The 15000-nt window shown below is 49.6% G+C and overlaps 1 protein-coding gene across 1 annotated transcript in view; it reads right to left on the reverse strand.

The window, feature by feature from the left end:
* Positions 1-15000, reverse strand: part of LOC138352299 (galactoside alpha-(1,2)-fucosyltransferase 1-like) — a 115043-nt gene that overhangs the window by 6198 nt on the left and 93845 nt on the right. The window contains exon 4 of the mRNA XM_069304674.1: positions 9352-9437. Coding sequence (XP_069160775.1) covers positions 9352-9437 — 86 coding nt within the window. The remainder of the gene's footprint in view (positions 1-9351; positions 9438-15000) is intronic.

A 15000-nucleotide genomic window follows, 5' to 3' on the forward strand; every position in this document is an offset into this window, starting at 1 on the left:
TCACCACCACACTCACACACCACCACAACACTCACACACACCACTACCACAATACTCATCACCACCACAATACTTACCACCACCACACACTCACCCACCACCACACAAACTCATCACCACCACAATACTTACCACCACAACACTCACCACCACCACAACTCTCACCACCACCACAACAGTCACCACCACCACCACAATATTCACCACCACCACAACACTCACCACGACCACCACAATACTCACCACCACCCCAATAATCTCCATCATCACAACAGTCACCATCACCACCACAATACTCACCACCACCACCACAACACTCACCACCACCACAACACTCACCACCACCACAATACTCACCACCACCACAACACTCACCCACCACAATACTCACCACCACCACAACACTCACCACCACTACAATACTCACCACCACCAAAACACTCACCACCACCACAACACTCACCACCACCACAACACTCACCACCTCCACAATACTCACCACCACCACCACCACCACCACCACAACACTCGCCACCACCACAATGCTCACCACCACCACAATACTCACCACCACAACAACACTCACCACCACCACCACAACACTCACCACCACCACCACAACACTCACCACCACCACAACACTCACCACCACCACCACAACACTCACCACCAACACAACACTCACCACCACTACCACAACACTCACCACCTCCACCACAACACTCACCACCACCACAACATTCACCACCACCACAACACTCACCACCACCACACCACTCACCACCACAACCACAATACTCACCACCACAACAACACTCACCACCACCACAACACTCACCACCACCACAATATTCACCACCACCACAACAACAGTCACCACTACCACAATACTCACCACTACCACAACACTCACCACCATCTCAATACTCACCACCACAACAACACTGACCACGACCACCACAATACTCACCACCACCACAATACTCACCACTATCACAACAGTCACCATCACCACCACAATACTCACCACCACCACCACCACAACACTCACCACCACCACAATACTCACCAGCACCACAACACTCACCACCACCACAACACTCACCACAACCACCAAAATACTCACCACCACCACAATACTCACCACCACCACAACACTCACCACCACCACAATACTCACCAGCACCACAACACTCACCACCACCACAACACTCACCACCACCACCACAATACTCACCACCACCACAATACTCACCACCACCACAACACTCACCCACCACAATACTCACCACCACCACAACACTCACCACCACTACAATACTCACCACCACCAAAACACTCACCCACCACAATACTCACCACCACCACAACACTCACCACCTCCACAATACTCACCACCACCACAACACTCACCACCACAACAACACTCACCACCACCACCACCACAACACTCGCCACCACCACAATACTCACCACCACCACAACACTCACCACCACCACAATACTCACCACCACCACAACACTCACCACCACCACAATACTCACCACCACAACAACACTCACCACCACCACAACAACACTCACCACCACCACAACACTCACCACCACCACCACAACACTCACCACCAACACAACACTCACCACCACTACTACAACACTCACCACCACCACCACAACACTCACCACCACCACAACATTCACCACCACCACAACACTCACCACCACCACAACACTCACCACCACCTCCACAATACTCACCACCACAACAACACTCACCACCACCACAACACTCACCACCACCACAATACTCACCACCACCACAATACTCACCACCACCACCACAACATTCACCACTACCACAATACTCACCACTACCACAACACTCACCACCATCACAATACTCACCACCACCACAACACTCACCACGACCACCACAATACTCACCACCACCACAATACTCACCACTATCACAACAGTCACCATCACCACCACAATACTCACCACCACCACCACCACCACCACAACACTCACCACCACCACAATACTCACCAGCACCACAACACTCACCACCACCACAACACTCACCACCACCACCACAATACTCACCACCACCACAATACTCACCACCACCACAACACTCACCACCACCACAATACTCACCAGCACCACAACACTCACCACCACCACAACACACACCACCACCACCACAATACTCACCACCACCACAATACTCACCACCACCACAACACTCACCACCACCACAATACTCACCAGCACCACAACACTCACCATCACCACAACAACACACACCATTACCACCACCACAATACTCATCACCACCACAATACTCACCACCACCACAACACTCACCACCACCACCACCACAATACTCATCACCACCACAATACTCACCACCACCACAACACTCACCACCACCACAATACTCACCACCACCACAATTCTCACCACCACCACCACAACAGTCACCACCACCACCACAATATTCACCACCACCACAACACTCACCACGACCACCACAATACTCACCACCATCACAATACTCACCACCATCACAACAGTCACCATCACCACCACAATACTCACCACCACAACACTCACCACCACCACAATACTCACCACCACCACCACAACACTCACCACCACCACAATACTCACCAGAATACTCATCACCACCACAATACTCAACACCACCACAATACTCACCACCACCACAACACTCACTATCACCACAATACTCACCACCACCTCAACACTCACCACCACAACAACACTCACCACCACCACAACACTCACCACCACAACAACACTCACCACCACAACAACACTAACCACCACCACAATACTCACCACCACCACAACACTCACCACCTCCACCACAATACTAACCACCACCAGAATACTCACCACCACCACAACACTCACCACCACCACAACACTCACCACCACCACCACAACAGTCATAACTACCACAATACTCACCACCACCACAACACTCACCACCACCACCACAACACTCACCTCCAGCACAACACTCACCACCACCACAACACTCACCACCACTACCACAACACTTACCACCACCACAACACTCACCACCACCACCACAATACTCATCACCACCACAACACTCACCACCACCACAACACTCACCACCACCACCACAACAGTCATAACTACCACAATACTCACCACTACCACAACACTCACCACCATCACAATACTCACCACCACCACAACACTCACCACGACCACAACAATACTCACCACCACCACAATACTCACCACCATCACAACAGTCACCATCACCACCACAATACTCACCACCACCACCACCACAACACTCACCACCACCACAATACTCACCACCACCACAACACTCACCACCACCACAACACTCACCACCACCACAATACTCACCACCACCACAATACTCACCACCACCACAATACTCACCACCACCACAATATTCACCACCACTACAATACTCACCATTACCACAACAACACACACCACGACCACCACCACCACAATACTCACCACCACTACAACACTCACCACCACCACAACACTCACCACCACCACCACCACAATACTCATCACCACCACAATACTTACCACCACCACAACACTCACCACCACCACCACCACAATACTCATCACCACCACAATACTTACCACCACAACACTCACCACCACCACAACTCTCACCACCACCACAACAGTCACCACCACCACCACAATATTCACCACCACCACAACACTCACCACGACCACCACAATACTCACCACCACCCCAATAATCTCCATCATCACAACAGTCACCATCACCACCACAATACTCACCACCACCACCACAACACTCACCACCACCACAACACTCACCACCACCACAATACTCACCACCACCACAACACTCACCCACCACAATACTCACCACCACCACAACACTCACCACCACTACAATACTCACCACCATCAAAACACTCACCACCACCACAACACTCACCACCACCACAACACTCACCACCTCCACAATACTCACCACCACCACCACCACCACCACAACACTCGCCACCACCACAATGCTCACCACCACCACAACACTCACCACCACCACAATACTCACCACCACCACAACACTCACCACCACCACAATACTAACCACCACAACAACACTCACCACCACCACCACAACACTCACCACCACCACCACAACACTCACCACCACCACAACACTCACCACCACCACCACAACACTCACCACCAACACAACACTCACCACCACTACCACAACACTCACCACCTCCACCACAACACTCACCACCACCACAACATTCACCACCACCACAACACTCACCACCACCACACCACTCACCACCACAACCACAATACTCACCACCACAACAACACTCACCACCACCACAACACTCACCAACACCACAATATTCACCACCACCACAACAACAGTCACCACTACCACAATACTCACCACTACCACAACACTCACCACCATCTCAATACTCACCACCACAACAACACTGACCACGACCACCACAATACTCACCACCACCACAATACTCACCACTATCACAACAGTCACCATCACCACCACAATACTCACCACCACCACCACCACAACACTCACCACCACCACAATACTCACCAGCACCACAACACTCACCACCACCACAACACTCACCACAACCACCAAAATACTCACCACCACCACAATACTCACTACCACCACAACACTCACCACCACCACAATACTCACCAGCACCACAACACTCACCAACACCACAACACTCACCACCACCACCACAATACTCACCACCACCACAATACTCACCACCACCACAACACTCACCCACCACAATACTCACCACCACCACAACACTCACCACCACTACAATACTCACCACCACCAAAACACTCACCCACCACAATACTCACCACCACCACAACACTCACCACCTCCACAATACTCACCACCACCACAACACTCACCACCACAACAACACTCACCACCACCACCACCACAACACTCGCCACCACCACAATACTCACCACCACCACAACACTCACCACCACCACCACCACAGCACTCGCCACCACCACAATACTCACCACCACCACAACACTCACCACCACTACTACAACACTCACCACCACCACCACAACACTCACCACCACCACAACATTCACCACCACCACAACACTCACCACCACCACAACACTCACCACCACCTCCACAATACTCACCACCACAACAACACTCACCACCACCACAACACTCACCACCACCACAATACTCACCACCACCACAATACTCACCACCACCACCACAACATTCACCACTACCACAATACTCACCACTACCACAACACTCACCACCATCACAATACTCACCACCACCACAACACTCACCACGACCACCACAATACTCACCACCACCACAATACTCACCACTATCACAACAGTCACCATCACCACCACAATACTCACCACCACCACCACAACACTCACCACCACCACAATACTCACCAGCACCACAACACTCACCACCACCACAACACTCACCACCACCACCACAATACTCACCACCACCACAATACTCACCACCACCACAACACTCACCACCACCACAGTACTCACCAGCACCACAACACTCACCACCACCACAATACTCACCACCACCACCACAATACTCACCACCACCACAATACTCACCACCACCACAACACTCACCACCACCACAATACTCACCACCACCACAACACTCACCACCACCACAACATTCACCACCACCACAACACTCACCACCACCACAACACTCACCACCACCACAATACTCACCAGCACCACAACACTCACCATCACCACAACAACACACACCATTACCACCACCACAATACTCATCACCACCACAATGCTCACCACCACCACAACACTCACCACCACCACCACAATACTCATCACCACCACAATACTCACCACCACCACAACACTCACCACCACCACAATACTCACCTCCACCACAATACTCACCAGCACCACAACACTCACCATCACCACAACAACACACACCATTACCACCACCACAATACTCATCACCACCACAATGCTCACCACCACCACAACACTCACCACCACCACCACCACAATACTCATCACCACCACAATACTCACCACCACCACAACACTCACCACCACCACAATACTCACCTCCACCACAATTCTCACCACCACCACCACAACAGTCACCACCACCACCACAATATTCACCACCACCACAACACTCACCACGACCACCACAATACTCACCACCATCACAATACTCACCACCATCACAACAGTCACCATCACCACCACAATACTCACCACCACAACACTCACCACCACCACAATACTCACCACCACCACCACAACACTCACCACCACCACAATACTCACCAGAATACTCATCACCACCACAATACTCAACACCACCACAATACTCACCACCACCACAACACTCACTATCACCACAATACTCACCACCACCTCAACACTCACCACCACAACAACACTCACCACCACCACAACACTCACCACCACAACAACACTAACCACCACCACAATACTCACCACCACCACAACACTCACCACCTCCACCACAATACTAACCACCACCAGAATACTCACCACCACCACAACACTCACCACCACCACAACACTCACCACCACCACCACAACAGTCATAACTACCACAATACTCACCACCACCACAACACTCACCACCACCACAACAACACTCACCTCCAGCACAACACTCACCACCACCACAACACTCACCACCACTACCACAACACTTACCACCACCACAACACTCACCACCACCACCACAATACTCATCACCACCACAACACTCACCACCACCACAACACTCACCACCACTACCACAACAGTCATAACTACCACAATACTCACCACTACCACAACACTCACCACCATCACAATACTCACCACCACCACAACACTCACCACGACCACAACAATACTCACCACCACCACAATACTCACCACCATCACAACAGTCACCATCACCACCACAATACTCACTACCACCACCACCACAACACTCACCACCACCACAATACTCACCACTACCACAACACTCACCACCACCACAACACTCACCACCACCACAATACTCACCACCACCACAATACTCACCACCACCACAATACTCACCAACACCACAATATTCACCACCACTACAATACTCACCATTACCACAACAACACACACCACGACCACCACCACCACCACAATACTCACCACCACTACAACACTCACCACAACCACAACACTCACCACCACCACAATACTCATCACCACCACAATACTTACAACCACCACAACACTCACCACCACCACCACCACAATACTCATCACCACCACAATACTTACCACCACAACACTCACCACCTCTACAATACTCACCACCACCACAACACTCACCACCACAACAACACTCACCACCACCACCACCACCACCACAACACTCGCCACCACCACAATGCTCACCACCACCACAACACTCACCACCACCACAATACTCACCACCACCACAACACTCACCACCACCACAATACTCACCACCACAACAACACTCACCACCACCACCACAACACTCACCACCACCACCACAACACTCACCACCACCACAACACTCACCACCACCACCACAACACTCACCACCAACACAACACTCACCACCACTACCACAACACTCACCACCTCCACCACAACACTCACCACCACCACCACAACACTCACCACCACTACAACACTCACCACCACTACAATACTCACCACCACCACAACACTCACCACCACCACAATACTCACCACCACAACAACACTCACCACCACCACCACAACACTCACCACCACCACCACAACACTCACCACCACTACAACACTCACCACCACTACAATACTCACCACCGCAACAATACTCACCACCACCACAATACTCACCACCACCACCACAACACTCACCACCACCACAACACTCACCACCACCACAATACTCACCACCACCACAACACTCACCACCACCACCACAATACTCACCACCACCACCACAACACTCACCACCACTACAACACTCACCACCACCACAACACTCACCACCACTACAACACTCACCACCACCACAATACTCACCACCACCACCACAACACTCACCACCACTATAACACTCACCACCACTACAATACTCACCACCACCACAACACTCACCACCACTACAATACTCACCACCACCACAACACTCACCACCACCACAATACTCACCACCACCACAACACTCACCACCACCACAACACTCACCACCACCATAACACTCACCACCACAACAACACTCACCACCACCACAATACTCACCACCACTACCACAACACTCACCACCACCACAACACTCACCACCACTACAATACTCACCACCACCACAACACTCACCACCACTACAATACTCACCACCACCACAACACTCACCACCACTACAATACTCACCACCACCACAACACTCACCACCACTACAACACTCACCACCACCACAACACTCACCACCACCACAACACTCACCACCACAACAATACTCACCACCACCACAATACTCACCACCACCACCACAACCCTCACCACCACCACAACACTGACCACCACCACAATACTCACCACCACCACCACAACACTCATCACCACTACAACACTCACCACCACCACAATACTCACCACCACCACAACACTCACCACCACCACAACACTCACCACCACCACAACACTCACCACCACCACCACAACACTCACCACCACCACAACACTCACCACCACCACAATACTCACCACCACCACAACACTCACCACCACCACAATACTCACCACCACCACAACACTCACCACCACAACAACACTCACCACCACCACAATACTCACCACCACCACCACAACACTCACCACCACCACAACACTCACCACCACTACAACACTCACCACCACCACAACAATCACCACCACCACCACAACACTCACCACCACTACAACACTCACCACCACCACAATACTCACCACCACCACAACACTCACCACCACCACAACACTCACCACCACCACAACACTCACCACCACCACAACACTCACCACCACTACAACACTCACCACCACTACAACACTCACCACCACAACACTCACCACCACCACAACACTCACCACCACTACAACACTCACCACCACAACACTCACCACCACCACCACAACGCTCACCACCACCACAATACTCACCAGCATAAACAATATCTTTGTCCTTAAAGTTGTTCTTGCACCACTCTGGGTCATCACTGGTCACCACGAACACCGGATTGTGTGTTCTGAGGAACACAAGAACACAGCTTAGTGCATCTGTGGGGTTGAAGCACTACAGCCTGATCTATTATGTCGGTTATGAACGTCACTGGTTGATCTATTGTGTTGGTTAGGAACGTCACTGGTTGATCTATTATGTTGGTTAGGAACGTCACTGGTTGATCTATTATGTTGGTTAGGAACGTCACTGGTTGATCTATTATGTTGGTTAGGAACGTCACTGGTTGATCTATTATGTCGGTTAGGAACGTTACTGGTTGATCAATTATGTTGGCTAGGAACGTCACTGGTTGATCTGTTGTGTTGGTTAGGAACGTAACTGGTTGATCTATTATGTTGGTTATGAACGTCACTGGTTGATCTATTATGTTGGTTTTGAATATCATTGGATGATCTATTATATTGGTTTTGAACGTCATTGATTGATCTATTATGTTGGTTATAAACGTCACTTGTTGATCTATTTAGTGTATACAAATATTTCTCTCCGATCTATTATATGGGTTACAAACATCACAGGTTGACTATTTTACAGGTAAGAATAATAATAAATTTATCTATTAGATTGATTACAAACTTTACTAGATATGCTATTAGATGCGATACAAATATCACTGGTTGATCTATTATGTGGGATTCACATATCACTGGGTGATCTATTATGTGGGTTTCACAAATCACTGGTTGATCTATTATGTGGGATTCACAAATCACTGCTTGATCTATTATGTGAGATATAAATATCACTGCCTGACTTACAATGTCAGGCAACTAAATGGGGCAAAGGTGGCCAAAACAGGCTATTGTCTAGGCATGTATTAATGGTGGAGTATGTTTAAGTATGTATGTATGTATGTATGTATGTACTCACCTAGTTGTGCTTGCGGGGGTTGAGCTCTGGCTCTTTGGTCCCGCCTCTCAACTGTCAATCAACAGGTGTACAGGTTCCTGAGCCTATTGGGCTCTATCATATCTACACTTGAAACTGTGTATGGAGTCAGCCTCCACCACATCACTTCCTAATGCATTCCATTTGTCAACCACTCTGACACTAAAAAAGTTCTTTCTAATATCTCTGTGGCTCATTTGGGCACTCAGTTTCCACCTGTGTCCCCTAGTGCGTGTGCCCCTTGTGTTAAACAGCCTGTCTTTATTAACCCTGTCAATTCCCTTGAGGATCTTGAATGTGGTAATCATGTCCCCCCTAACTCTTCTGTCTTCCAACGAAGTGAGGTTTAATTCCCATAGTCTCTCCTCGTAGCTCATACCTCTCAGCTCGGGTACTAGTCTGGTGGCAAACCTTTGAACCTTTTCCATTTTAGTCTTATGCTTGACTAGATGTGGACTCCATGCTGGTGCCGCATACTCCAGGATTGGTCTGACATATGTGGTATATAATGTTCTGAAAGATTCCTTACACAAGTTTCTAAAGGCCGTTCTTATGTTAGCCAACCTGGCATATGCTGCTGCTGTTATCCTCTTGATATGAGCATCAGGGGAGAGGTCTGGCGTGATATCAACCCCCAGGTCTTTCTCTCTCTCGGACTCTTGAAGTATTTCATCTCCCAAGTGATACCTTGTATCTGGTCTCCTGCTCCCTACACCTATCTTCATTACATTACATTTGGTTGGGTTAAACTCTAACAACCATTTGTTCGACCATTCCTTCAGCTTGTCTAGGTCTTCTTGAAGCCTCAAACAGTCCTCTTCTGTTTTAATCCTTCTCATAATTTTAGCATTGTCCGCAAATAATGAGAGAAATGAATCGATACCCTCCGGGAGATCATTTACATATATCAGAAACAAGATAGGACCGAGTACAGAGCCCTGTGGGACTCCACTGGTGACTTCACGCCAATCGGAGGTCTCACCACTCACCGTAACTCTCTGCTTCCTATTGCTTAGATACTCCCTTATCCACTGGAACACCTTACCAGCTACACCTGCCTGTCTCTCCAGCTTATGTACCAGCCTCTTATGCGGTACTGTGTCACTTTTCTTTTCCGACAATCCAAGAAAATGCAGTCCGCCCAGGCCTCTCTTTCTTGCTTAATCTTTGTCACATGATCGTAGAATTCTATCAAGCCTGTAATGCAAGATTTACCCTCCCTGAACCCATGTTGGCGATTTGTCACGATGTCCCTCCTCTCCAGATGTGTTACCAGGTTTTTTCTCACGATCTTCTCTATCACCTTGCATGGTATACAAGTCAAGGACACTGGCCTGTAGTTCAGTGCCTCTTGCCTGTCGCCCTTTTTGTATATTGGGACCACATTCGCCGTCTTCCATATTTCTGGTAGGTCTCCCATCTCCAGTGACTTACTATACACTATGGAGAGTGGCAAGCAAAGTGCCTCTGCACACTCTTTCAGTATCCATGGTGAGATCCCATCTGGACCAACAGCCTTTCTATCATCCAGTTCCAGCAGGTGTCTCTTGACCTCCTCTTTCGTAATTTCGAACTCTTCCAAGGCCGCCTGGTTTACCTCCCTTTCTCCTAGCACAGTGACCTCACCTTGTTCTATTGTAAAGACCTCCTGGAACCTCTTGTTGAGTTCTTCACACACCTCTCTGTCATTCTCTGTATACCTGTCCTCGCCGGTTCGAAGTTTCAATATCTGTTCTTTCACTGTTGTTTTCCTTCTGATGTGACTGTGGAGTAGCTTTGGTTCGGTCTAGGCTTTGTTTGCTATATAATTTTCAAAACTTTTCTCTGCTTCTCTTCTCACCCTGACGTACTCATTCCTGGTTCTCTGGTATCTCTCTCTGCTTTCTGGTGTTCTGTTATTCCAGAAGTTCCTCCACGCCCTTTTGTTCAGTTTCTTCGCTCCCATACATTCTCTATTATTCCATGGATTCTTCTGTTGCTTCTCGGATTTTTCCCTTTGGGCCGGGATGAACCGATTTACTGCCTCCTGACACTTTTGGGTAACATAGTCCATCATACCCTGTACAGACTTATCACTGAGGTCTGTGTCCCAAGGTATTTCACTTAGGAAACTTCTCATCTGTTCATAATTCCCCTTTCGGTATGCCAGCCTTTTGATTCCTAGTTCTTTTTTGGGGGAGATAAGTCCTAGCTCTACCAGGTACTCAAAGTTCAATACACTGTGGTCACTCATTCCCAAGGGCGCTTCCATCTTAACTTCCCTTATATCCCACTCATTTAGGGTAAATATCAAATCAAGCATTGCTGGTTCATCTTCTCCTCTCATCCTTGTTGGTTCTTTGATGTGCTGGCTTAGAAAGTCTCTTGTTGCCACGTCCAGCAGCTTAGCTCTCCATGTTTCTGGTCCTCCATGCGGGTCTCTGTTCTTCCAATCTATCTTCCCATGGTTGAAGTCTCCCATAATTAGTAGTCCAGATCCATTCCTGCTAGCAACAGAAGCTGCTCTTTCTATTATGTTAATGGTGGCCATGTTGTTTCTATCATATTCCTGTCTAGGTCTTCTGTCATTTGGTGGTGGATTATATATGACTACGACTATAATTTTTTTCCCTCCATTTGTTACGGTACCTGCTATGTAGTCACTGAAACCTTCACAGCCCTGAATATCCATCTCCTCAAAATCCCAGCCTTTTCTTACCAGCAGAGCTACACCACCCCCACCTCTTCCTTACCTCTCTTTCCTAATAACATAATAGTCCTGTGGGAACACTGCGTTTGTAATCGTTTTCGTGAGCTTTGTTTCTGTGAGGGCTATTATGTCTGGGTTTTCCTCTAGTACCCGTTCTCCAAGCTCATTTGCTTTATCTGTAATTCCATCTATGTTAGTGTACATCCCTTTGAGGCTCACTTTCTTCTGTCCCTTCTCAAATCGCCTCCTTGGTGAGTGTTCTGCTGGTGGGGGAGGCTGTTCCATGGGTGTGAGGACCTGTGAGGTGGATAACAGGGTCTCAGAGGATACTGGGATGAGGGGCGGGGGATCCAGTGAAGGGGGATGGACAGGGAGGGTATGGGGTGAAAGGGGAGGGAGGACGAGAAGGAAAGGGGGGGAAGGGAGGACTCGGGAGGAGGGGAGGGGTAGAAGGGTGGGGATTGGGTGTGGGGGGGAGGGAGATTTTGCTGAACATTTGAGTGGGGGCAGGGAGGGTTTGGGGTAGGGGGGGTTTTCTATGCAGAGGAGGGTGGCAGGGTTGTCCTCCCTTCTGGTGTTACTGAGTAGCTGGTTGTGGGTTCCCCCCTCGCCTCTGGGGGTGTTGTGTTGGGAGCTGTGACTTCCTGGCTTTCCCCTCTCGCCCTGCGCCTCTTCCTTGCTTCTGCCACCACGGCTCTCTCCTCCCTTGTCATGTCTCTCTGGAGGAATACATTTTTTAATTTTCCCACGTTTTTCAGGGAGCTCTTCCTTGATAGGATCTTCTCCTTTGTGCTCTCGTTTGCAAACACTATCTTTATCATTCGGTCTCGGTCTTTGTTGTACCAACCTAGCCTGAAAACCTTCTCAATGCTATGCTCAGCCCCTTCCATGTCTAGTGCCTTTAGTACTTCATTCACTGCTGCTTTGTCCTTGTCATTCCACTCTGTCCTATTAGAACCTTCCTGCTCTTTAATACCCACAGCAACCACTGATCTGTTCCTTTCCAGCAGTGTTGGCTAGTGGAGCGTGCCACCTCCTGTGAGGTGGCTGCTTTCATGGCCACCTCCATCACTGCAGTCATTACTTCAGAGTTATTTTTTTTAGTATTTCCGCAAAAGTTTCTTTTATTGTGGCATTCTCATCCAAAAAACTATTACCACCTTCTCCCTGGATGGTTTTCTGATTCTCAGCCTCGATACCATTCTCTTTGAGGGCTCTAATCTCCTCCTTTGCTGCTGTCAGCTCTCTTTTCAGGTTGCTTATTTCGTTCTTTATTTCCTGCATCATTTCTTGCATCTCACTCTTGATGTCCTCCAGAAACTGGGCAAACATTTCCTTCATTTCGTCACCTTGGCTCTTCCCTGTTCCCCTGGTACCTCTGGCTGCCATGCTTGCCCCTGTTCCTATAGTGGTGCCGTGATAGGATGTGTCAGGAGAGCAGAGCGGGATGGGGGAGGGAGAGAGAGAGAGAGAGGAAGAGAGAGAGAGTCAAAGAGAGAGAAAGAAAGGGAGTGATATAGGGAGAGATAAATGGGTGGGTGGGGGCGATCCGACCCTTCCACTGAAGTGAGAAGAAAGTAGAAGGGGAGGGGGGGGAGGAGATGGAGAGAGAGGCAGAAGGGAGAGAGAGGGAGAGAGGAGAGAGAGCGAGGAGAGGGAGAGAGATGGAGAGGGAGAGAGGAGAGAGAGCGAGGAGAGGGAGAGAGATGGAGAGGGAGAGAGCGGGTGAGGGAGAGAGGGGGGAGGTGCGTGTGTGTGTGTATGTATGTGTGTGTGTGTGTGTGTGTGTGTGTGTGTGTGTGTGTGTGTGTGTGTGTGAGTGTGGGCAGAGAGGGAGGGGGAAGGAAAGAGAGGGAGGGAGGGAGAGAGAGAGAGAGAGAGAGAGAGAGAGAGAGAGAGAGAGAGAGAGAGAGAGAGAGAGAGAGAGAGAGAGAGAGAGAGAGCGGGAGAGATAGTGGGAGAGAGATAGTGGGAGAGAGAGAGTGGGAGA

The sequence above is a fragment of the Procambarus clarkii genome, chromosome 5 (assembly GCF_040958095.1).
Source record: "Procambarus clarkii isolate CNS0578487 chromosome 5, FALCON_Pclarkii_2.0, whole genome shotgun sequence".
Lineage (NCBI taxonomy): Eukaryota > Metazoa > Arthropoda > Malacostraca > Decapoda > Cambaridae > Procambarus > Procambarus clarkii.